Here is a 25970-nt window from a genome sequence, read left to right as displayed (position 1 = left end):
CTAGACCTGCCGGTCCCGACGTGGGACTAGCCAGGTGCGCCATAGGTGCGCGACGAGTTCGCCGTCCTCGCCGGACCTCCAATAAAGTTTCTTCACCATGGAGTTCTTCCATATGGTTCTCCTATCACTCACTCACTCACTTCCACGTGACCACATACGGTGCCATGACGTCACGACATAGTATCCTCCTGGAAAATGAAACCGAAACTGGGTGTAGAAAAGCTCTTAACTTATTCATGCTGATCTGAGGTTTGTCGCTTTTTTCTGAGGTTTAAAGATCTAGGACCTTCATTTAACGCAAATAAAATTAAATAGTCGGGACCCGATAGGTGGTATCAACTCTATGGTGGTATCCATCGTAGATTTTCGCAACCTCGTGCAGCAGCTGTCTCTGAGTGGTCTTGCCAGCTATGTGGGTACAGTCATAAAATTAGGAACCAGCTAGGGCACAGCTGGTTTAGCCATGGTACAGTACATATTCTAACCACCATAGTGCAATTGTGCAGTGAACGTGATTGCGGAAAAAAACAGTGACGTCATGGCCGCCATGTTGAACGCTTGTTTTGGAGCAAAATTAGACGCGTACATTCAGCTAAATGTCAATATATTTACCAATAAATTTTTAACTTTGCCTTATGCAAAACATTCTTGAGCTCAGTTATGCCGAAATATGTAACTTGTGAATTAGGAGCATGGTAGGACTTAAGCTGCAGTGGTTGTTGTCGGTTAACGGTGCATTCTACGAATGGTGTGCCCGCATTATTGCCGGTGTATGCGTGTGTTTGCGTGTGTTTTTCGTGTTTTATAAGCAGTGGTTCTTGCTGAAGTTTCGCCAGAGTCCCACGTAAACCGAACAAGATGGGGCGAAGATCCATCAACACCACGAAAAGTGGGAAATATATGAACCCCACGGATCAAGCAAGTACGTGCTAAACCACATTCTCGCGGCATGATGCCAAGCGGCAATTTATCGTTCATGCCCATTCGCTATTTGTGCTCAGGGCTGTTTAGTGGTTCAATTTCCGTAAAATGAGTCGTTATAAAGCAGATGTCGTCATTTAGTCAAAGGAGAACTTGCTTGCCGCCCGATCAGCGGTTTGCGGCTGTGTACAATGTTAGATCGCTCCATCAACGATGTTTGTCGCATCTTCACCTTTAACTGGTATAATCCGAAAAAAAAAATAAAAGAGAGAGCGAGCGTATTGTAACAAACATTAATCGAAATGGTTACCCGATAATGTTCTAGTCCGGTCGCTATCAACGTCGCACACTGCATTCACTTTCTGATTGATAATTTGTGAAAACGGCGCCGTCGAGCTAAATCATGGCTGTGGTTTGGTCTTTTTTCAGGAAAAGAAGCCAGAAAACGAGAACTCAAAAAGGTAAACTGCTCTTGCTTTAGAACATCTTCCCAGTGTTGTGCTCGCGTCTTGTGTGCGTGCTGCGATATGCGCACGGTGAACGTTACGGTTTCATTGTTCGAACCTTCAAGACCACCCGCTTTGAACTAATGCTACTGCTTTAAATGTAGTGGGACTCATTACGTAAAGGGGTAATACTGGTGTCACACGGGCACTTAGGATCGCGATCGGGCCCGATACGGATCGAACTCGTCAACCGCGATCGGCTCCTTCCTGCAGCTTGCGCATGGAGGCCAGTCGCGACAGTGAAATTAGATCCCGATAGGGCACGATCGCGATCGAAAGTAGTGCGCCGTGTGACACAGCACCCGTATAGCAAAGGCCGTGTACGAAGGCTAAAATTAACTGTCTTAATAGTCGTACTCAATTACCTACAAAGTTCTGTTCGCCTTAGCTTCTTTTAGGAGTGGATTCTATTAACGCCAACGAGGTTTAATAAAATTATACCCATAATAATAAGAAAGTATACCCAACGTGTACAAACATCTGTTTCACCTGCGACACCCCAATACTTCTGTTCGGTATTCTCGTGCCGTTTGTTGTGTTCAAAAAGAACATGTTTGACTCCCAGCTGCATTCTGATAAGGGTAGAAAGCAAAAGCACTTGTGAACTGAGATTTGGGCGCACATTGAAGAACTCCTAAGTGGTTAAGGTTAATCGAAAGCTCTCCACTGTGCCGTCTCTCATAGCCCCGCGTGTCGCTTTACGATTTTAAGCCACATGAATCACTCTAGCCATAATGCTTTAATGAAAGCTTTGCACTTGCAACACCTTGCATCCAAAGCATTTTGAATGGAGCAACACAGCAAGCGAAGCCATTCACTGCACGTCATGGGTTCGATTCCCAGCTGCATGTTTACAGGTATGAAAGGCAAAAGCACTCACAACCATGCCTTTAGTGCACATTAAGTAACCGTAGATATTCAATATTAATTCAGAGTCCTCACTTCATTACATTAAACCTTCATGAAAGAGTGTTGCCTACAGGTAGTACTCGATGACAACACACTAGAAAATTATTTTTTTCATGCTGAGTTTCGGTTTTAAGTATGGAGTTTCCAACTAAATGTTTTTTTTACCAACACTGAATGACAGACAGCAAGCGTCATTTGTTGGGTTAGATCAGGAACGGAGGATGAGGAAGAAGTTTGGAACGTGTCTCACTTTCTTTTGCAAGCACAGACAGTGGAGAAAGACCAATGTAATATCTCCAGCTGCTGTGGTACCACACAGCCGATGTTGATGCAATGCAATGTGCACCTTTGCTTCACATCCGGCAAGAACGGCCTGTTCAAGTTCCACACGAAGACATGGGTGGCTTAGGGGGAAGCTCACTTTCAGTGCTCTGCTGCCTGGTGTTGCCCACAGGCAACAAACAAACCTGTTACAAAAAGAGTGTATGGAGAAATATTTATTTTTCATTTAATATCCTTATTCGCTGTTTATTTTGCCCATTTCATAACAAAAATAGGCATTTCCTTTTGCGCTTGGGCACTTGACAGAATTTCTTGTCAAGACTTTCTGTTTCAAGGTACGTAGACTGATGGTTGGAGAGGACCTCTAGTGTAGAGCAGAGCAACAATATCAAAATATCTAATATTTTATTCGCACGAACAAATCACTACATCCCTGCAGACTGCATCATCTCCCAGTGGTGCACGACCAGAACCATCACTGACGTCACCACTCGCTCGTCCATGATTGGTTAGAAACAGAGTTGCAGATAATCACTGCACTGCTGCAAAAACTCTATCAATTAAGATTTGGTTTTATTTTTGTGTGCCGTAGTTTTTGTATTAAGACAAATGAACACTGTCATTGAAAAACAAGTCACTTCAACTACAAGACACATAGGGGCACTGGCTGTTATTTCAATTCCAGCCACTGAGCATTGCTGTTGATGAAGAAATTGCGGTCACTGACCAAGTCAGGGTGAAAATAACACAGAGATGTTTCGCGACCCGTACGGGTTCCTTGATCACACTAAAAGCGGGCAAGAGCCGCAAGTCGTTCTTATGCCAAAATGTGACATAGAGAATAGGTGTAGTTGGCAGGCAGATTTCCATCTGCCTGCCAACTACACTTAAAGTGTTGGCAGGCAGATGCCTTGCCCTTGCCCTTGTAGGTTCTCTCACCAAACAAATTATTTTATTTTGTTCATTCCTGTAGAACAAGAAGCAGCGTCAGATGGTCAGAGCTGCTGTACTGAAAGGAAAAGACCCACAGCAGCTGATTGCAGACCTGCAAAGGATTGACGAAATGGGTGAGTAGGCAAACGATTCTTTGCTGGAATGTAGTGAGTTCAGGGACAAGTACTGTTTGCAATTGTTGCTTTCTCATGCAAGGCAGTCTGTTATGCATCCAGTCACTGCAGGTGCACAGAATGGCAGTTATTTGGACTACGCAAAATTGTCTAACTCGCGAAACATGCTTATGACGTCTCGTGATGTCTCAAGCCAACACAATTTGATCGAAAAGAAATGGTCCCACTTCATTTTGTGGGACACCCTCATTTCTTAAGGAACATCATTTTCGTAATACAGGACTTCATTGCCCACAATGTGCAGTAGTAATTTCAATGTCATACACTGTAACCCACTTGTTACCTAGTTTAATGACGGGTGACCGTGTTGTCATGGTGTAGTGGCAGTGAAAAAGCAGGAAGTCGAATCACTCGAAAACAAGCAAACTGTTAGTCTGGGTGGCCTTTTGCCCTCAAAACTTGGGAGCGAGCGCATTCATCAGTCGTCAAATTCACTGATGCAGCCGCCATGCTGTCTCCCATTTATGTAAGTCTTATCAGACAACCTAGGTATGTCCAGATATCTATCTGCTAAATTTGGCAATGTTTCACAGCAATTCAGTTAGCACTCTGATAAGATGGGCGTGTTTTTCTAAAGTGTCTTCAGCAATTACCAGGCACAAACACTTTCGTATTGGGAGTGCCTCTCACATGACATAAGTATGATAATATGTATCCTGTTTCACCTGACAAAACGTATGGGTTATTGACTGTGCTCAAGATAAGACTGTATACGATGATTTCTATTTCTAACCATCTCATTTTCCAAGTTATAATCATCATAGGGCTCATTTATACTAAAAAGGTACAGAAAACACCAAAGCTGGTGGAATCGCTGAAGTCTGTCATTATTTTTATCTTTCTTTCTGCAAAGTTTGACGAGTGCCCCAAAATGTAATGAGGCATTGTTTTCATCTCTGCAGAGTACAATGTGTCCAACCCACCAGTGCTGAGCGAGAAAGTTCTCCGGGACAAGCGCAAAAAACTCAGAGAGACCTGGGATCGTGTCCTTCGCCTCTATGTAGGTGGTATTGCTGGCACTGGGAATTTCTCTTTAAGCTGCCTTGTATGACATTATTGTAATACAGTGTATTCAGACCATTCAATCGCTAAGTATTGTGTTCTGTAAGCCGGGGTTGGCTCAACAGGTGTTTTATCATTTTTATAGCATTACTGCAGAACCTCATTAACACATTCCTGTTAAATTTTCCCACTTCTTATGCTCTGAAGTACCGGTCCTGTTTAGTTTTAAGGGGTCATGTCCATTAACTTCCCAGTTGTTACATTTGACGATGCTATAGCACACCGCCTATACGGCATTGTTGGTCGGTGGAGCCAACATTGACTGCCACGCATCGCTGTTGGAATGATCACTTTGCAAGAACTGGCATCCGATGCAGTAATTTGATGCAGTAAACCGATGCAGTCATCCGATCCGATGAAGGAGCATCGCCATCAGTGTATATAGATCATTGCTGGTTGCCAATTTCAACATGGCTTACTGACTTGAAAGCCTGTGGGAGTGGGGCAAAGGTGAAGTTTTGATGTTGGTTAGAACCCCACATCCGCATTCGATGTTGCGGTCTTGTGGCCTTCTACACATACCTTTGTATGGTTACTTCGATGTACAAGGCAGTGCAAAAATATGAAACGGGCTGTGAAAGCTTGAAAGAGGCTTTTGTTTCCTGAAATCCAACTGAAGCGCCAGATGAAAGTTGCAACCTTTGTTAACCTTGATTCACAGCTATAACCGCTCCAAGAAAGAAAAAGCTTAACATTCAATTTAACTGTCAGGTAGGGATGACAACCTTTACAGAGCTGATTTTCAAAAGTTTATTGGCTTCCTATTGAATCTCTAATGAGCTTTTGTGTAAGAGTAGCTTATTGTCTCATCAATAGTGCAGCAGCACGCATTATCAGGTGCAAAATTTTTTGTTAAAGTCTTTTTCTGTAGACCCCTCAAGAATGTACGAATGGGTTTTTACTGTGGTATCTGATTCTGGAAAATGTGTCCTAATCTACTTGGGGGCCTGTGGGCAAATGTGTGGGCACAGGTCGACCAGACATACTGAGGAATCATACAAGACAGAGAGGAACGAATTTATACATGTTACAGTAGACATGGGACTAGACACATAAGAATAAATTCAAACAGTACATTAGCCAGGTATGATGCACTGATGTTGCTAACCTCCGTTCAGGGTCTGCAGCGCTCATAATTGTAACCGTAGCAGTTGATTACGAGCCGCAGCGGCGCGGTAGCGGCGGCTGGGGCGTAGTTCAGGTACAAGTTCGTTGCGGTGGAGACGGGAGCCGGGTCACAGCCTGGCCACAGCAGGATCCTACAGGTAGCACAGCCTCCAAGGACAGCGCTATTAGCTGGGGCGAAGCCCGATCCAGCAGGATCAGGACCAGTGACATCGGGATGTGGTCCGCCGCTCGATTTGCAATGCCTGGCAAGAGTTCCTCGTGCTGTCCGGCTGCAATCAGCTTGTCGACCCCATCACCTCGGACCGACCTCACATGACCTGTGCGCCAATCACGCACACACTCACGCTTTTTGGCCCTGCCCACCGGACCAAGCACTGATTCCGAATCCCGCGCATTGCATATATCGTCCTCCTACGAGGGGGCCAAAGGATGGTGGAAAAGGAAATTTAAAGGCATACTGAAGAGAGACGCTAGATCAACCTAGACTTGTCTATTGCAGTAAAACGCTGAATGTAAATTGAAGCCAAACATAATACAAGAGGTAAAAAAAAAATTAATTCTGTACTCTCTTTCTTTAACATTCATGCTGCGCTACATCAAATTAAGGCTTACACATATTGTAATGTTTGTATAAAACGCATGTCAGTTTTTGTTTTTGCACTGTTTCTCCTTTACAGTTTATTTTTTTAACCTCATTATTGTCTGTATAATTAGCTTAGCATAATTGCATTACGTTACTGTTATGCTTTATTCTCACATGATGTGAAGTGTTTATTTTCATTCAGAAGGTGATGTACATGTATTGTTTGCAAATGTGCTATTATCGTTGTTACTATGAGTGTTTTTGGCAGTCCTGAGAACCAGGCTGGTCAACTTTTTCTAACCTCTGTCTTATTGTCCTTTGTCGATGTTCAGGCATGGAGAAATCTGAAAACATTGACGTAGTGAGCTTTGAGAACACATATAAAAAAAAAGATGACAGATAGTCTAACCAGATCCAGAGCTCTCCACCGCGGTGTTTCCACCTAAAATAAGCACAAGCAACTCTGGTGTTACGATCGTTCAGCTACAATGGGCAGTACATGGATTTGACTCATCTTCGCACTTGTGGCTTGAGTACGTTCTTACGACATTATTTATTGCACTTCAGTTTTCTAAGTTTCCACGCACTCATACTTTTCAATACACAGAAAGGCAACAAGTCTCCGCGTGCATGCACAGTCATTGCTAATTGTTTTATTTATGACACAAAATTTCGTCAAAAATGATTGATTTGCAAAGTCGCAAAGCCGTTTAAAGCCAGAGGGACAAAGTTTAGGCAAATCCACACGTACCGTCCGTCAGCACCATGTTGGCTGAACCCCACCACCCTTGCAGCATGCTTGGGAACTAGTGCTCGAGTTCGCTCTGGTGATTTTTTGTCGGCAAGTACTCCAGTGCATTGTTCACCTGTATTTGTAACAATGGTCGAATTCAGCCAAGACGTACACTTGAGACTACTCCATCCACACTTGAAAATCGGCTACAGAGTGATTGCAAGTTGCACTTCCATGTAATTGCGTGTGTCAGGTACTGTGGTGAATTATTTGCCATCCATATTTTAATTTACACTGATGGTTTGTAGCACAGGTATGGTATAGCGCAGCACACTTGCCTTGCCTTGTGGAGAGAAAGCACGCCACTGCCCGCACATTTACTTCACCTCATTTGCATCTCTGACTCCCCATAACAGCAAAAGGAAGACCCAGAGCACTTCTCGGACCTGAAGAAGATGGAGCTGGAGTATGAGGACAAGCGCAACACACTCATCAAGTACTACGGTGAGTTACCGAGGTCAGATTTTTGTACAGGATTTTTATTTTGGAGCGGGGGAAGTGGGAGTGAAAAATTGGGGGTGAATGGGGGCTGGTTGAGGTGAAGTGTGCTAGTTGGGCTGAAGTGTGCCAGTTGGGCTGAATATATTTTCAGTACCTTGGTTTGAAGTCAATGCAGAACAATATGTATAGCTGGCCAGTCCAGCAATTCTATTTATTTTTAGTGCATATGTATAATGCATATCTTGCTTTGCTCCAAGCATAATGAAAATTGCATGCTGATTTACTGCAGTTATAGAAACAGATTCATTTGATTACGTCCATTCCTACCATCTTGTTTCTATTACTCACTTTATTTCTTTGCCTAAATGCTGTGAGCTGGAGACGTTCTTTGCCAGGACAACTTGCACATATTGTGGCTGAAACATTCAGCCACAAAACGCTTGGCACTTTAGGTTGAGTGTCGGTGAAAACACATAAGTTGAACACTGTTGCCACAAATTGTGGCAGCTGACACAAATACCTGCTGCATACCTGGAAACTGTCCTGAAGTTTTCATAAGGTTTAGAAATTCCAGCCTGTTGTATGATCTTACGAATGTTTCATCAACCTTTACTAAATACTATAAAAGCTCTCCTGAAAAGTTTTGCGCATTGGTCTTTGAACTTTCCATTGGAGGTCTTATGTTGAGGTCTTATGTTCGCCCAGCACATGATTTTGAGTGCTGAGCACGAGAACACCTGACTAGCGGCATAAGTGAGTGCGACACAAACACTGAGGCAGTCACTAACGGTTAATAGAGCATGATTACGCGCTAGAACGTGCTAAAAAATGACATAGTCTCGTTGCCTGCACACGCGACTGAGCGACATGGAAACGAGTGGATGAAACTGAGGTACATCGCTCTTGCTTCAGTGCGAGGCAAAATAAAAACACGCAGACATTACGTGTGTGTGTTTTATTATTTCTCTAAGCTTCAATTCGTCTGTTGAAACAACAGATCACTAAAATAATGGATGTTGTCTTGAATAATTCTCGAAGTCACGTGTCACTACGAGTGACGTCACACCATATACATGTACGTAGGCGCACTTGCTGATGTGTGTCACCTCTCCACCTGGGGAGTGGGACGCCTATGAGGAGGAGGGCAAATGGCATTTGAAATTTCAGTTCTTTGTGCAGCACGTAGCGATGTAATACTTAGCAGACACGATCGTAAGCACGCATTGTAGACACTGCGCTTGTCAGCTCAAAATAGCCAGACCTGGTGAAGGGCCCTTTAAGGGCAGAGTAGCTGTATTGACCCTGCTTCTCTCATGAAAGCCTTCTGTCTTTTCAAATGCTTGCTTCCTTGCTGTAAACAAAAGTAAGGATGTTAAAGAGGCATGTGTGTGCAACAAAGCATACTTACTCTTACATACATCATATTTTTTTAGCAAGCTTTCTCTTTTTCACGCAAATTTACTGTGTTGATTTGCTTTGACAGCTTATAGTGTAGTGACAGCTTATAGTGACAGCTTGTAGTGCGCTTTGACACCAAGCGCACTACAAGTTATTACAAATTTTAATTCATCTGAAAAGTTTTAAAAGTGGTGCATCTGTTAACATTTAGTTTTGTATTTATTTTCCCTATTTTGCTTTTAAATGTTTTCAGACTCACCTAGATGTTCGTTTGGGACAAATAAAAAAAAGAAATGAAGCTGATCAAAGAATTGCTTTTTTATCTTGCGAGTAAAATCTTCCTAGCCTGTTGAATTACTGCTCACCTCTCGGATTCTTGATTTGCAGAGTCTGTCAAGTTTGCCCAGTCAGTGGAGATTGACCAGATTCCCCTGCCAAGCGCACCCAGTACACCGCAAGTTGGTATGTTGAACACCACGTGTGCAACTTTTCATCCAGCTTTGCTTCCACAAAGTTAGCCAGTGGAACTATGGAGCACCGTTATTCACCCGCAGAAAAGAAAAAAAAAATTGGCGGGTGTGTCATGTGCCAATTGCGAAGCCTAGTGATAGAGAAATATAAAGGAAAGGCTCGTGTGAACTAGGCCCTTGCCAAGTCTTAGGCAAGCGGTAATTTCTAGCTGCCGAGCTGTCGTTCGTTGTTGAATAATATAATTCCGGTGTCACTCAAGGCATCATGCGTTGTGCTCTATCTCCTCTGTGGAGCCAAAAGCTTGCAGCATGTAAGCACCTTAGCCGGTGCAATGCACAAGTGTGATTGTCGCATAAAGAAAGCAAAAAAAAATGTTTAGAAAGTTGTACAGAGAAATTCTTTGTTCACATTTCTTCCTCGCAGCCCCTTCGTTAATCCCGCTGCCTGTCGACATTCCGGCATCTATCCTGAAAAAGCCCCCCCTGTGAGTACTTTTGTCTTCTTCATCTAGCTGGCCTCATTATGTTTAACATGCCTGGTCTTTGACGCCACGTTTACATAGTACTACTTTGTTCTCATGATTGCTTCCTCACTCGAAAGCATGTATCCGAGTAGGGTGCGCTCTATGAAGTTTTTCACCATGTTCATCTAAGGTTGAAAATAATCTCATCTGAAGAGACACTTTGCAATGCTGGCATTGTTTCCCGTGAGTGTACGATCATCACAAGATGTAAAAACGAATGTTATGCAGGGTAGACAAACAAAATGGGATGTTTGAGAGATTAGCATTCCCTCAGCTTCTACTTTTATTCTGTTAACTTGATATGGGATAGTAGTCTCATGCAACATTAGTGTTTATGCAGTAGAATCTCATTAATTGGAACTCCGAGGGGACTGGAAATTTATTTAAATAAACGAGAGTTTCAACTTGGGAGAGACAGCCCCTTTAAATATAGCACCCAATCATTTGTGCGATGCAGCATGCAAAACTAAACCAAACGAGACACATAATTATTTATCCGGCACATAATTACATAATAATTACACATAATTATTCACATATATATATATATATATATATATATATATATATATATATATATATATATATATATATATATATATATATATATATATATATATATTGGGTATATATTACATATTCAATTCAATTACAATTCAATATAATTCTAATTACATACTCACACATAATTACATAATTATGCATAATTATTCATCTGGCAAACGACTATGCATATGCACCATGGCAGGCAAATGGCGGCCACAAAAAATGAAAATAATAGCTAAAACAAGTTTCTTGATACATGTGCAGCTAACGAACGCACAGGAAGCGCCAGCGTGGCGAGAGCAAGGAGGAAACAGAGGAAGACGGTGCCATGGTTGAGGGTGTGGCGGCAAAGATCTACGAGTGTCGCTACTTTCTAGAGTAAAGGGGCTTTATCTTTAAGCTGGAAGGGGAAGGAGGTCATGCGCTGCCCTGCTTGCGCCGGTTCAGTTTTGGCTTCCCACGTGTCTTTCCTCGTCATTTTTACGTCACGTGACATTACGGTAGCTAGCGACGCATCAAACCTTTGCCTCTTGCTTGGGTTTGTCCAAAAAGCAGTGCACGGGAGTGAGAGATTTCGTTCGCAATAACTATTGCGTGGTACTTGGAGTTTGAATTCGCAGGAGTTTCTCTCTATTAACGTGCATATGAATCTGCCGGGGTGAAGGGAGCAGTTCGAATTATCCGTAAATTTCAGATTTCGAATTATTGGAATTTCACTGTGCAATACTGCCGGCCTTCATGTCCAGGCAGGAGAGGCAATACAAAAAGAAAGAAATCAAGAAATATATTGTGCACGTAAGACTAACACAAAAATAACAACAGCAAGTTATCACAGGTTTCTTGTATTTTACCATTTGTTTCAAAAGCTATATGTGAATTGATAGAAAAATAGAAGAAGAAGTGGACTGGCAACTGCCACTGGAAGGGGAACAATGCCTGCCTACTCTTCAGGAAGGACAGGACAAGGAAATGCAAGATGGGAAGGAAAGAGGAAAAAAAGGAACAAGTTGACAGATCTTGGCCTATAGTAAAGCAACGACAAAGAATAGTGTATACAGTAGTAACAGAAACGAAATCGTGTCTCAAAGTTAATGCAGCAAAGAGTGAAAGTCAAGCGCGCCATGCACATTTCTTGGGACTCCATTTGATAATTTCATTACTCTGTCCGAATCATGGCTTACAGGGAAAACTAGCAGTGAGACCTGTTGGTGTCAACTCTCATTGGTAAACAGCTTGGGTCGAATTAGTGACATAACTTAGGGCATCATGACGTGATGACGGACAAGAAGATAGTCAAGCAGGGTGCACAAGGCGCGGGTCTTGTCATCGTCCTTTGCTCGCTTTTAGCATTGGTAACGATCATTACTTGTATCGCATGTGTTAACACACTCTCGTGCACTGCGTTCTGTCATGCTATTTGCTGTGCGGAGCAACTATCCCATTCCTCGCTAAACTCGCAATAAATGTTGGGCCCGTTTATAATTTCGGGTGACAGCAGTAGCGCTTGGCAACATATGCAGTGACCCCTTGGCCAAGGCCCCCGGTGTGCCGCCCGGTCCACCTCCGGAGCTGTCCGATGATGATGATGACGACGAGGAGAACGGTTGGTCATTCCACTTGTAGTAGTTGCCACACCCGTCAGGTTATTTCGTGTCTCTAGGAAATCCGTGGGCTGGAGTAAGTAGTGTTGGCGCAACACCGAATGCTGCGAGCACACTCACGGGGGAGGGGGAGGGAATTGCCGTAACAGCCTTTGTATCCATGTAAACCCAAGTACTGTAATGTGAGAGCCAATTCTGGGATCAGAAAAAGGTCAGCTGGGATATTTTATTTATATTCAGTGCAATGAAAGACCACACATAGCATCCCTGTGGCACATTCTACAAGAAACAGCTGTGTGTGCTGCTCTTGACACCAGCAGGCAATGTGCGAAATCTGTGCGCATGTTATCGGACTTTAAAGGGACACTAAAGGCAAGTAGTAAGTCGACGTGGACTGTTGAAATACCATTCCAAAAACCTTGCAACGCTTGATTCGTGCCAAGAAAAGACTTTGCTTACGAAAAAAATTGTATCTGAACGGTCCGAATACCTTTTTCGAAATTCAAATCTCCCGCCACCGAACCCAGGGAGTGGTGACATTGCATACGCCATCACCATCCTTTGCTGCCATCGGTGAGCGAAACGGCACACGACAGACGGCGGTACCGAGCCAACACAGAGCGATGGATTCGCCGCTGCAGCTACTTTTTGGTCAAGTGGCACAGACCGTTTGGGCATCCCACGACATCACATGAAAGTTAAATTCTCTGCTACTTGCAGTTTGTGCGAGTTTTGTGAGCCAGCAAAACCTGCACAGCACTACGCAATAATGAAACTGCTGAAACGCGAAAGTGTGAGCGGCGCAGAGTCAAGCGAGGACAGAACCTTTCGACCACACACGTCGTTGTCAAGGATAATTTTGATCTTTTTTTCTAAAAACAAAATAGAACTGGACAAGCAGCATTTTATTTTGTCTTATAATACAATACAAGGATGTTTTTTGCAACGAGTGGTTGAGTACTAGTGCCAGAATGCAAGTTAGGAGTGCTTTCGTCATCGGGCAAGTACTTGAATGTCCCAGGGGAGTCTCTAATCACGTCTTGCATATGCCTCAATTTCTCGATTATTAAGGCTCTGTTCGTGATAATATTGATGCCTTAGAGTTTCTCGAGCACTAATCTATCACTTTAGCTTGACTTAATATTTGCCTTTAATGTCCTTTTACGACATCAGGATAGAATCGTATATTTCATTGTTAGGAGTAGTAGCATTCCTACCATCATCTGTTGTTTGTGCCATCCAAGCTTCTCAAACAATGTTGGTAACTTAGCAAGAAATTAACTACTAAATTTAGGGAGTTTTAGTCACCGTAAAGATAACTTAGCTTCTTTGGTGTCCTAGCAATTTTTCTATTGACTTTCTCAGTGATATAACTAGACATTAAATTGCCCTGGTAACATTTCTCAAGGGACCTTGGCTAAGTTCAGTGCCTTGTCCCCATTGTATATATACTATGGAGGCAGATATGCACGTCCAGTTGTCACTAATTCTAAACACATAGCGAAGGACCAATTATTGAGCCGTGTGGATGCATCAAAGCCTTTTTTTAATGCAAAACAGAATCTTAAGGGCTTAAATGGTTTTTTAAAATTGGGGCTTATTTTCACATTCCTACCATTGACTTGCCGCGGTGGAAGCCATAGTTTAAGAAATAATGGGGAAGGCGTGTAGGAATTATTAAAACATAAAAACGACAAAATTCCGAGCTAGTCATCATCGCCATTACCTAGCAACTTATTGCTAAAAGTGAAGTGTTTTGGGCCTCGACCTGCTGGCTTTGGCCACAAAAATGTTGGCAACACTGTTTTCAAACCTGTGGCTTACCATTAACAGTGCCGGTAGTGGAAGCTCAACCATGCTGGTTAGGAAAAGTTAGACACAGGGAAACGCCTGCTTATGGAATTATATGCAGTGTGTATTCTGTCCATGCCTTGGTGCCCCTAGTGCCCCGCCTTGCGACTCACAAGAGCCTCACACATAGGGTGCTCACATTCGTTGCACAGAAGTGCATTATATTCTTCGCCAAAGCACAGCCCATGAGGCCAGAAACGCATGTGAACCAGAAGCAATGTAAAACAGAAGCGTTTCCAGCAGCTCTGCACTGCGGCTATGTTCTGTAGCTGCTTAAGTCGCATGTTCCAGTTAGCACTTATCATTGATCCGTGTTCCAAAGCGCTGCCAAGTGTTAGATGGAACACCAATCCATTTAACCTCACATTTCGTGGACATTTAGCAGAAATCCTGTGCTGAGCACAAGATTTATCTGGAATGAATGTGGCTTCATTACTTTGCTTCAATGCCAAACTTGGGACGTGTACTCCAGAATGATAACCACAATGACAGTGAGTGAAATTTTACTAACAAACTAGCACTATGCTGCAATTTGCCTTGAAAGCAGTGTCTGCCTCTTTGAATAATCCAGTGATGTGACAGAATTGAAGTACCTGCAACAGAATATATTTGTTAAGTCTGTTTTCATTTAAATATATAAGCGGATATAGTATCTTCAGATTACAAAAGTATGTTTATTTTTTACTGGGAAACAGGAAGGTAGGGGGGACTATAGTTAAATAAGGATTGCATTGAGGTGCAACCCGGAGCAGACCCAAGCACTGTAGCACTTGGACATAGTGTCAGTGAGTTCTCGGTGTTGTCACTTTACTGGTCGACTTGTGCGCTCTCTTCATTTTCTTCCTTGCAGACCATGAAGCTCTAGCAATGCTCCTGCCCATGCCAAGCTGTAGTCCACTGCCTTATCAAAGATACTTTTATGGCATCAGGTTGCCCTGGTTTCGTAAGCTTCCTGAGAAGTGAAACTAAAAGCCATTGCAAGTCGTGATTCTAGAATGCAAGGGTGTTGGCGAAACTCTTGTCAGTCAATTAAAGGGATGACAGACCTATGGGATGTTGCAGATATAGTGCTACCTTTCATGCGTAGCAAGTAATGCTACAAAGGGTATGGAGATTTCCCTTACTGCTCGCATTTGCGACCAAAAAATCATGTGTCACATATGAAAGAGACTAGTATGCATTACTTAATTGAATGTAGCATTAAGTATTATACTTTCCTGTCACAAAATATGATCGTAGTTATTACACGGGAAGCATCGCGGACCTGAACCCATTTACCGTAGTTACCGGAATCATACGCAGCTTTTTTTTGTTTTTCTTAGTAAACAAGTTTGAAAATTGCCTTTCCATTAACATCGTTCACAAAACCAAAACCCTGTTCATGGCGTTGGCAACAGCCTACCGTCAGAGCCGTCAGATGTAGGATGGCAACAGAGCGCGTTCTCGTGAAGGTTGCCGTGGGTTCACTTTGCGCTCGACTATGATCTGATGCAATAGTCTCAGTCTATCACTTTTGCGCAATTTTGCTCGACCTGGCACTGGATGTGCTGGCAGCCGCCAGCATTTCTTCCGCTGTGCAAAGCTCACCATCCGTGCACAGTGTGAGGAACTCTGTTGGTTGCACGCTTCGACAAGTCTGATGAAGAGTCACGTAAAATGTCACAGAGGTGATGGCATAGTATCTCTAAATGTGACCGCTCAGCGATACCACCCTTGTGTGCTTGGTGTCTGCGGCCAGTAAAGTACAAATTGTAATGATGACATGCCACTTTCATTAGAAAATCTCATTGTCTAAACAAAAATTTTCTTTTACGAAGGTAAATTTTGCACATCTTGTTTTTTTTTTCTAATTGTTTTTCATCTTCTGCTTGCAAACAACGTCGCTTGCTACGTTTTTATTTTATAAATCGGGGACACATTACATTTCACTGCATTTTTATTTTCTTTACTTTAAATTTGCAATAAATTAGGTGCATGTTGGGTTTGGGGCCTTTTAGAATCAGGTAAATGTGGTATGTACCTTCAAAAAAAAAAACAAGTAGAGTGACTCGTTTCTGTGACCAGTGGCTCCAGTGCCCCATTTGTCCTCATCACCAAACCATAGTATGTACAGCATCACATATCAGAAGCGCAAAGGGGCACAAATATAATACATGATTTCATGGAACCTTATGTCTGCAGGTTATATAATTGTAATATATGAAGTAGTTATTCTGTAGAAAGTGTCGCAGATTAAAGGTAACAGCTCTGCGAAGCACGCAGTGGGACTTCTATGGCCGTACTACTTACATAGGTTCGACACCATTGCCTGCTAAGTATGAAATGAACCAGAGAGGCATTAAGAAATCAAGAAAATGGGTGCCATTTTGAGTGCAGACTCGTTGCGCACTGTGCATGTAGCTTGCGCCATTGCTGAAAGCAAGTAATCCCACATGCTGTGCAAGCTCCCAAAACAAATATTTTTTGCACATAGGTGGATGGCTCAAATATGTGCGAAAGGGCATTTACGAGCCACTTTTGCTCATGTTCAGTCTTTGTTGCTCCTAGCGTGTGTGTTTTGAGCCACGTGCAGGTTCTAATTGGCTCCGCCATTATCGATGCAGCATGGAACCATGAATTCTACGTTTCGTCCTAACAGCAGAACAGCAGTATTTGAAATAACACTTGACCAACAAAATTTTACTTTTGCTCACTGTATGCAGTAATTCTTCGTGTCACTACTCTCCATGTTGAGGTTACACGGTACTGCTGTTTTGGCCTGTGATGTGCAGGACTGTGTACGCAGCACTTAAGCACCAGCTTCAGCCAAGCGCGTGGTGGCATTTTAGCTCACTACAGGGTTGTTCACGTGCACAAATCTTTTGATGTTCGCTCGTTAAGGCTTCGCACATTGGGGAGTTCATCCGAAGGCCTTTGTAGTAACAGCTCGAGATCTTGCCTCGCCGGCAGAAATGTGAAATTGTTTGCCAAGTATTGTGAAATCTGTTTCCGCACCTTTCAGGCATTGAGATGATGTACAGCTCTCATATCACACAGTGGTGATCTTGTTCTCATTCCATTTTTCAGAGCCCCCGGTTACAAATGTGGAGAAAGTGACTGAAGAACAGGATATTTCAGGTGACCAATGCTGGGCTGCTGCTATTTCTTTTTCTTTGTTTCTTTTATTTGAAGATAGAGTTTTAGCTTGTCCACAAACTTTTTTATATTTTACAGAATGTAATGGGCTACCAGAGTGGTATGGCAGCAGCAACGTTGGCAGTGACATCTTGTGGAGCAGTTTAAGCAGAGAGCACACAATGCTAAGACGGCAGTGACCTATCACATTCTACTTAACTGCGAGCATAAAGTGTTAGCAGCGACATGATGGTTAGTATGTAATAGTTTTAACATTTTTCCTTCGACGAGAACACTCGCACAACATAAAAAGTTTCAAACGCGCTGTAGTTGGAAAAAGTGTCACAAGATGTCGCTACCTGCATTGCTACTGCCATCCATAACTCTGGTAACCTGGTATTCCGTAAACGATAAGTTCATGGACTCGCTTTTTAATGTCTTTCTGGCTGCCACTACCGCCGGTGGCTGAGTGGTCGAAATGTTTTGCTGCAGAACACGTGGTCATGGTTTCGATTGCCTTTAATGGCAGCTGCACACTCACTGATGTAGTTGAAATGCAAAAAAAATTGTCTGTCAAGCTTTGGTGCACATCAAAGAGCACCATGTGAAGAAAACTCATTCAGAGACCTCTACTACAGTTTTTCTGGTAGCCCCTACCTTGCTTTTGAGTGCTAAGCCTCAACAGTCAATCTATTAAACATTCATTTTGTTCTAGTTGTCATTGCAAGCAGCCTTCATGCAGCTTTATTTTAGCGTGTGTGGAATTTGGGCACGTGACGTGAAATGAATAAGAAATGTCACATAAATGTATGCAGTGCTGTATGATGCAGGTACTGCAACATTGTCTTGCCGAAGGAACAGTGTGCAACACCTCTTGTGTAAACTTGTAAAGGTGTCGGTAAACGGACATGGTAGCTTAATATACTTACACAATCTTTGTCATATAGCATTTCTTGAAGGGGCACTAAAGGAAGGAATTCAGTGGTGATTTAGCAGTAAATGCGAAAGAAATTTGTTAGCGTTATGTCACGGATCCATCATTTAAACCATGTTCACCACATTTCAATCTGTTCACTCGGCTCACAATCGGAGCTCACTCGGCACACGCCCTGCCTCTTCAAGGAGCCAGTTTCTTCAAGCCAGTTTTTTTCAGTGCCATAGTTCTTCAGTTCGCACCTTGAGCGCTGTCTGCAAAGTTCCAGCATGGTATGCTTTAGTGCAGTTCTGTGGGGCTGCAAATAATAGTAACATTTCTCAGTATACAAGTAGTATACTCGTTACCGACATTTGTGTGTCTTATGGCATAGGTTTTAAAGAGCTCTTGGGGGGACAAGAGGAGGGTTTTCTTTTTTTTTTTACTGTTTGTTTTTTCTGTGAGGGGGGGGGGGGGGGACTCTTCGGTCTTTGCTTGTTGCAGTATGCGCTACTTTCACCTTGTATTGAGTAGCTTGCATTACTGCCTGCTGCCCTTTCTGAGTGCATCTATGTAAACAACTTATTTGTGGTTGCCATGCGCCTGTATTCTTTAATATTTACCTTTGTCTGGAGGCCATATTGTCACCAGATAAGAAACTGCTGATAGCATGCAAAGAGCAGTTGTTTTCATCAGCACAACGAAGCCAGTGTCATGCACCTATCTCCTTTATCAGTTGTTTCCGTTTACCAAAGCTTTCCGAGACCATAGTAGTGCGAGATAAACAGCTGGTAAGACAAGCTGGCTGAGAAATTAAAACAAGTTAAATTATTAAGTTATTAAGTCTCTTCCGACTATGAACAATGCATTTCGTAAGTCGCTTTGGCAGCCGGTATTTGCACGAAACGGGCCTGCACGCTTATATTTCATTTCATTCCGACGTTATGTTGCATGGCAACCCAAGTGGGTAAAAAAATTGTCTCTTCAACTCGCTCACTTGTCTGGTGTGCTGCTACTTCTTTGCAACCTGATGTAGTAGCATAGCAGATGACTAAGCAAGACAAGAGAGAGTGCTACAACATTACTGTGTTCTGTTTTATCAGGACCATTTACTTCAGAACACATACATACCTCACCTATGAAATGAAACCAAAAGAGGCTCAGTGAAACAATATTTTGTACTCTGCTTAGAGGGGCTCTCTTTAGTTCTAACTCCATTTTATTTGAATAGCTTTTTAATATCCTTGAAGTTGAAACCATTGAGGTTCCACTGTATTATGAGCGTTAGTATTACTATTATTGTGACAGCAGTTAAGTGCTTGTAATGGACCTTGCTTTGTTCATGCATCCATCTAGCCATCCTCTCTGTTACAGTGAGGACGATGCCTGTCATCATCATTATTGTGTCATCATTGTCAGGACACTTGACGTCAACCTCGCCATAGGCCAAGGAAGAACAAAAATCTGTTTACCACTGCCACTGGTATTTGAGCCCATGTACCCTTCGGCAATATGCTGTTGAGAGCTGGATGTGCTATTGTCATTACACTTTCACGTGGCTTTAGTATGTGGCAGTTTGCATAAAGTTTTGCACCACACACAGGCTTTTGGGAGGGATGTTGTCTGTGTGTGTAGAATTTTGGCAGGCCATGACCGGGCAGTACTGTAGCAGACAAAGGCCCTGTGAATTGGAAAGAACAAATTGTCTTTGAGATGGTTGCGGTGTCCTCTGTGAAACCCTGGTGCTGTGGAAGTGAATGAGTTCGACACCACGGGAATCAATGAAGTCCACCAATTTCTTTGTTTTTGTTATGCTGTTGGACATACAAATGTTGCAGAACGACAGACGGCATGATGTTACCGAACACTAGTAATATGTGCCATTCATTCGTAATGTTCGCTTTGTCGTCGACAGACTTTGCCATGCTTTTCACACATGCCTTGCAGCTTCTACAAAGCCACGGAAGATTCGTTTTGCCGACGAAGGTCCCGAACGTCCTCCCGGTGTTGACGACGACTCGGATGTCACCGAGTTCCTTAAAGAGGTCGGTACCTTTGCAGACCTTTCTTTCGTACATTGGCGCTCTTGCATTCACTGCTTATAGGTATCTCCGATTTGTCATCCTGCGTTGCCCAAGGCTACCTGAAACGCTGCTGTGGATTTAGTTTGCCTGAGGACAGCTGCACCATTTTTATTTGTAACTTTTTTTTTTCTGTGCTTATGCTCAGTCCGAGGCTAGATTAAGGGACTCTGCAACCTGCTCTGGCATTTTCAGCTAGGCAGAAAACTGAGAATAGAGTACAATGCATCACGCATAGCCATCTTGGCAAGGACAACAGTGTCCCTCGTAGCCCCTTGTAATAACACTTGCCATGCCTACTTCTCTCTCATATATTTTTTGTTTCTTCCCCAGCAAAGGCTTTTCTTTATAACTTGTATCATGAAGTACATGAAGTTTCTTCCGAGTTCATCTCCTTTTCAGTGTGTTGGTACGGCACGTTCACACAATGGCCAGTGTCGAAACGAAGATGCTGCAGTTGATAGGAATGCTTATTTGCCATTTTACTATGTAAAAGAGGCTTACCTTTCCCAAGGTGACCGTGGTTGGTTGTTGCTTGTTCAGTGATGTCCGTTAGACCCCACAGAATCCAAGCGCTGGCATTGTAGGCTTGTAGGCTTGTAGTGATTGGAGCGAGTAGACAACAAGGGCGGGCACCTTCTTTGATTTGCAAGTGTCATAGTGATCCAGGATAACTCAGATCAATTTGGTCATGTGGAACCTAAGTAATACGCTTTCAGGTATGAAATGTGCTCATCGGCTATGCTATATGAAACTGGCAAACCAAAAGGACCAACTGTTTTTATCAGATTATGTTGTTGGTTGATCTGACTGCTGCAAACTTTTGTGGTATGCTTTACAAAGCCTCAGGACTGTACTTTCTTTTTATGGATTCTTGAATCTAATGGTACTGGTTGCTTTCAACTGCTTGCTCGCAGTGCGCTTAACATTCAGCCTCTTGAATTTCGCACTTACAACACAGTCGCCTGGTAAGTTCAAAGCACTGTGCTCCAACTCAGAGCGCTTGGAGCGGCTCTTGGCTTTGAGCTGAGAGTGGGACCAAGATCCGATGGAATTTCAGTCATGTGACTCCACTAATTACTCTGGGAGCAGCTGCATTTTCAGCTCAGACAGGCTTTTTTTGGCTCAGAGAGTTATCTGCCTTGTTGCAGTCAGAGCATGGCAGAAACGAGTTGAGCATACCATACAGCTCCCCAAGTCTGAGAGTTCACAATTGCATGGACCATATTTGGGCAACCAACCCACAACAGGAGTACAGCCTTTTCTCTTTTCTCATCATGCAGGTGGAAAAGACGCACAGAGAAGCCATGCCACCTCCAATGCCCCCTCCGATGCTGTTCCGGCACCCTCCTCCGGGCATGCCACCTCCGTCGCTGCCTCCACTGGGCGGTCCCCCGATGGCTCCGCCCCCAATGCGGATGGGCCCGCCTCCACCGCGCCCACCACCACTCATGCGGCCGCCGGCACCCTCGGTGTTGTCTGCGCCGCCAAGCCTCATTTCACGGCCTGTCCACGGGCCCGGCTCAGCCTCTGCAGAAGGCGAGCAACGGCAGGGAGGTGGCGCCACCATCGAGGCCAAGCCACAGCTGCGCAACCTCAGCGCCGACATCATGCGCTTCACACCCACCTCGCTGCGGGTCAAGAGGGATCCAGCCAAGAGGACCACCAAAGGCAAGGAGGGGTTCATTGTTTGTTTAGTTTATTCATCCATCAGTTGCACCACAAGTAATTTGTTTCCGTGCATCCAACAGCCAACCTGTGGTATCATCCACTCAGCTGGACAAGTCTCAAATAGATGATCATCTAATGAGGACGTGATTCACAGAGAGGAGGCTACAGACGAGGGAGAACCAACACAGATGCTTGTATAAGCTGTAGTGACGTAGGGCAACCCTAGCAATACCACATAGACCTGCAAGGTTCTTGGACTACATTCGCTGATATGCTGGAAGCGGCGTGACACAACACTGAGGAATACTAATTTAGATGCTGGCCATAGATGGCACAGTGGAATGCAATCAGTCAGTCAGTCATTCAATCTCCTTCTAACAACTTTGTTTTTGTGTGAGATCACTGATATCAATTAGCATTTCACAGTAGGGTAGTTAGTGTGAGTAGATGCCATTGAAAACATCTGTGCAGAATGTTCATGCAAAATGTTGATGAAAATTAATTCTGAGAGAAGCATTTGAACTGGTAACACAAAGAACTGAAATTTCAAAGGCTGTCCTTGGTACAAACACATTCTCACGATGAGTACCAAGTTGTCTGCGTCTCAGAGAGCCTCCACTCTGCTGGAATTAAAGTTGCGATTCTGGAAACTCTTACTTGTCTGCCAGTCTTCGCACTTTAGATATTACAAGCTCCTATTCAACTCGAGGTGGCATGGGGGCAGCAGCCATAACCAGATTGAGCTTCCCACATTTGTGTGCACAGTTGCATCGATGTCATGATGTTCCTGCACATTAATCAGAAAGTGGTCAGGATGTAACCACTCGTTATTTCCAAAATTCATCAAAGTACATTAGGGTTTGATAACGTGGTGCAGCTTTTCTGTAATCATTGTCCACATACATTCATGCAGGACGGTAATGGCTTTTTCAAAATGAAGCTTTTCTTGTGAACCCCTCCGGGCATTGATAATCATGGCTGCTGCCCAGACATGAAAAAAAATTGAATTACATGTCCTCTGATGGGATGAAGCCTCTGTCTCCCAGCACAAGACCCCAATGCTCCAACCATTAGGCCACAACCCCACTCGTAGTTCTCTGGTGCCACTGCCAACCAGCTCTTTGAAACATGCATGCTCTTGTGCGAGAGTTTTGTGACGTCCAAAGGTTTAGGCGCTGTAGTCGGGGATGGTGCTGTGGTGCAATGCTCCGACCCCTTGGCCGATGGTTGTGAGGCGCAGTGGTCTCTAAAGTCCACCCAGATTGAGATGTGCCGTTTCATCTTTCCAGCTCGACAAAGCTTTGCTTACTCCAGTTCCCACACAGTGTGACATTTGCACGGTTTTTTTCACTCCACTTCAGTTTCTCCTTTATTGACTTTATTGTGGCCTTATTGATTTTGAAAGCATTGCTTGTTTGAGTCTTTCGACACTTTCTTGACCTGACCAGCCCCTTGCCTTATGTTTCAGCATTCAGTGTCTTCCTGCCAATCTATGTAGTCCTGATCTCTTTCGCTGCGTCCAGCATCACTTTTGAATCTGAGATGCATTGTCTGCAACTTCAGTGGTTCCTCAGGTACTTCCTGTTTTACCTGTCCTCATTGCCGCAGACATTCAACAAGCATACTCAGTTGAGCTACTTTGAATTTTGAAATGCTTGGGTTTCTCATCAAAACTTGCTGGCCTCACTTGGTATTCCTGTTGTACCCGCAGTGTTGCATCACTATTTTCCTTCCGCTGTTCCTAGTATACCACTTGCTTTATGGTCAGCTTTTCAGTTGGGCAGGTGTTGATCAGTCAGTAAATCAGTCAGTTCATATTCAGTGGCAGCGGAGTTGGAGATCCACAAGGCTGCAAGCTTCAAGCATGTGCTTGCTCAGGAATACAGTAGAACCTCATTAATATGATCCTATTACATACAATTTACCGGCGCTAATGTTTGCGATCAAGAACACAATAAGATTACCCCATTGAGTTTTAAGCTTATCTTTGACCGATTCACATGTTACCAGAAAACGCAATATTTTGGCACCGACATTCAGTGCATCCCCAAACTGCAATCGCATGGTACGCTTTTCGACTGTAGACAAGAAGATGCACAAAGCGCGCACTATCGAAAAAAGCGGTGGCCCACCGGGGCAGCTTCAATGCAATGCCCACCCGCTCGTCTTGCATGAAAATGCCAGGGCGCCCTCAGTTTCTTATTCCGGTACCAGCAAAGCTCCTCCCGTGTCATCGCACCCTGCATTCACAGCTGTCGCCACCAGTGCCATTGTGACAGTCTCCGCTGCAGGCGGTGCAATGTGAGTGTCACGTTTTGCTCCAGTGACATATTAAACACCAAGCAAAATTGGCAGTGGTTAAGCACGGCTATGCCAGAACATACGTTGCAAAAGCTAAGGCATGCTAAGGATGGTTAGCCTTGGGAAATCTTGATTGCATGTCCAGGTTAGTCTGGTTGTCTAGCTATGTTGCGGCATTTAGCCAGTCATTCGGTGCGCTGTTCATCTGTTTCCTGGGCGGTTCGTTTCCTCTTCATCTCGTTCCAATGTCAATTCCAGGCCTCCTCCTGCTTATCAAAATTGTTGCCGTCCTTACTGTCGCCTCAACTGTGGTTGCAGCGCACACGAGCTCTCCTTTTCAATCCTCCGACATGTCAGGCATGCAGCAGCTGGTGAAGCGAGCGGAGGCAAGCGCAACGACGAGGAACGCGGTGTGACATCATACCAAATGGCCGCAGCGGAAAGGCGCGGCGTCGCTCAGTGGCGGAACACCTGTGGCTCGGTGCTACTAGTGGCGCATGCGCAGTAGTGACTAGGGAGCGAGCGAGAGAGACAGAAATATCTGTGGCGAGGCGCACATTGTGACATGTGCCTCCTCGGAGCACCGCCACGGCGAAATCGCAAGTTCGCGGCCAATAAAGCTTTCCCTTTAATAGGAAAATGACAAAACGCATCTCAGGCTGCCGGCGCTCTTTAGCCGTGACTGGGTCTTGCACCATAAAGCACCATATATCATCATCTTTGGCTGCCAAAGCCCCACCAGCTCGATGTGCATTGGCATCTCGTGCCACGACGATTCGCGCAACGCTTCGCAATGCGTGCATGTCAACTGCAGTATAGACTGTCAAATGTTTTAGTAGTTGTTGCTTTGCATCACACATGTACTTGCATTTGCTCTTTAATTAATGTTACCATCTTCAAATGAATTTTAAGATTACACCTACAATATTCTGCTCCATCATTCACTTGTTTCTGTGTTATAGTCCAAGTTCCACCCCTGTGTGCTAACATCGGCATAATGCACCATTGATATATACTATGTCAATGCTTCTTAGCACACAATCTGTAGTGATAGGAGGGTGCCTCAAGTTCAAGCTTGAGGAAATATTAGACGTCAACTATGTGCACACTTGGAAAACATTACATACACAACTAATACTTTGAGCAGGTCAGCTAGCTATAGTTAACATAACTGAGGGAATGTGCTTGGAAAACAAAGTTTTCTGACTCACTGGCTGAGGTATGGGCAGCCATGGTGTGTGCCGTGGCAGAAACATAGCTGGCTAACCACGTGTGGAAGAAAATCAGGAGCAGCAAATTAAACTACTACATTCATCGCTTGCTGGGAACCAAACAGACTCTGGCAATGTCAGCGGCACATCACGTGACTTGCCAGTAGCGTTTGTGCTTCCTGCAAGCAGCCCACGTGAAGATGGTATTGCCCTCTCACCTACCTGCCGTGGCCCACGTCTGCCCCCCCTCCCCATAGCAAAGTTTTCCATGCCTTGGGGACGCGAGGATTCTCACTAAATTTACTTATTCAATTACATCACCAATGCTTGGAAGTGAAGTTGCGTGCCATTGGTGTGTGTTTCACTTTTTCTGCACTTTTCTCTCGTTTTCAGAGCTTCCTGCGGCGCCTCCCGTGTCGTCTGTGACAGCGCCCACGAAGGACGACGCCTATGAGGTCTTCATGAAGGAAATGGAGAACCTCCTCTGAGTTCCACCATGCACATTGTATATAAACGTTGCTTCACCACAGTCTCAAA

At 44.0% G+C, this 25970-nt stretch overlaps 1 protein-coding gene across 1 annotated transcript; it reads left to right on the top strand.

The window, feature by feature from the left end:
* Positions 1-707: 707 nt before the first annotated feature.
* Positions 708-25970, top strand: LOC135921638 (WW domain-binding protein 11). The gene is made up of 12 exons (XM_065455919.1): positions 708-922; positions 1351-1382; positions 3592-3685; positions 4648-4745; positions 7668-7755; positions 9538-9612; positions 10045-10105; positions 12211-12293; positions 17209-17259; positions 20117-20214; positions 21534-21921; positions 25827-25970. Exons 1-12 carry the CDS (start codon positions 859-861, stop codon positions 25919-25921), a joined length of 1227 nt encoding a protein of 408 aa, XP_065311991.1. The 5' UTR covers positions 708-858; the 3' UTR covers positions 25922-25970.

Source organism: Dermacentor albipictus, chromosome 8, assembly GCF_038994185.2.
Source record: "Dermacentor albipictus isolate Rhodes 1998 colony chromosome 8, USDA_Dalb.pri_finalv2, whole genome shotgun sequence".
Taxonomy (NCBI): Eukaryota; Metazoa; Arthropoda; class Arachnida; order Ixodida; family Ixodidae; genus Dermacentor; species Dermacentor albipictus.
The sequence above is the reverse complement of the archived record's forward strand: the minus strand, read 5'-3'. Positions and strand labels throughout refer to the sequence as shown.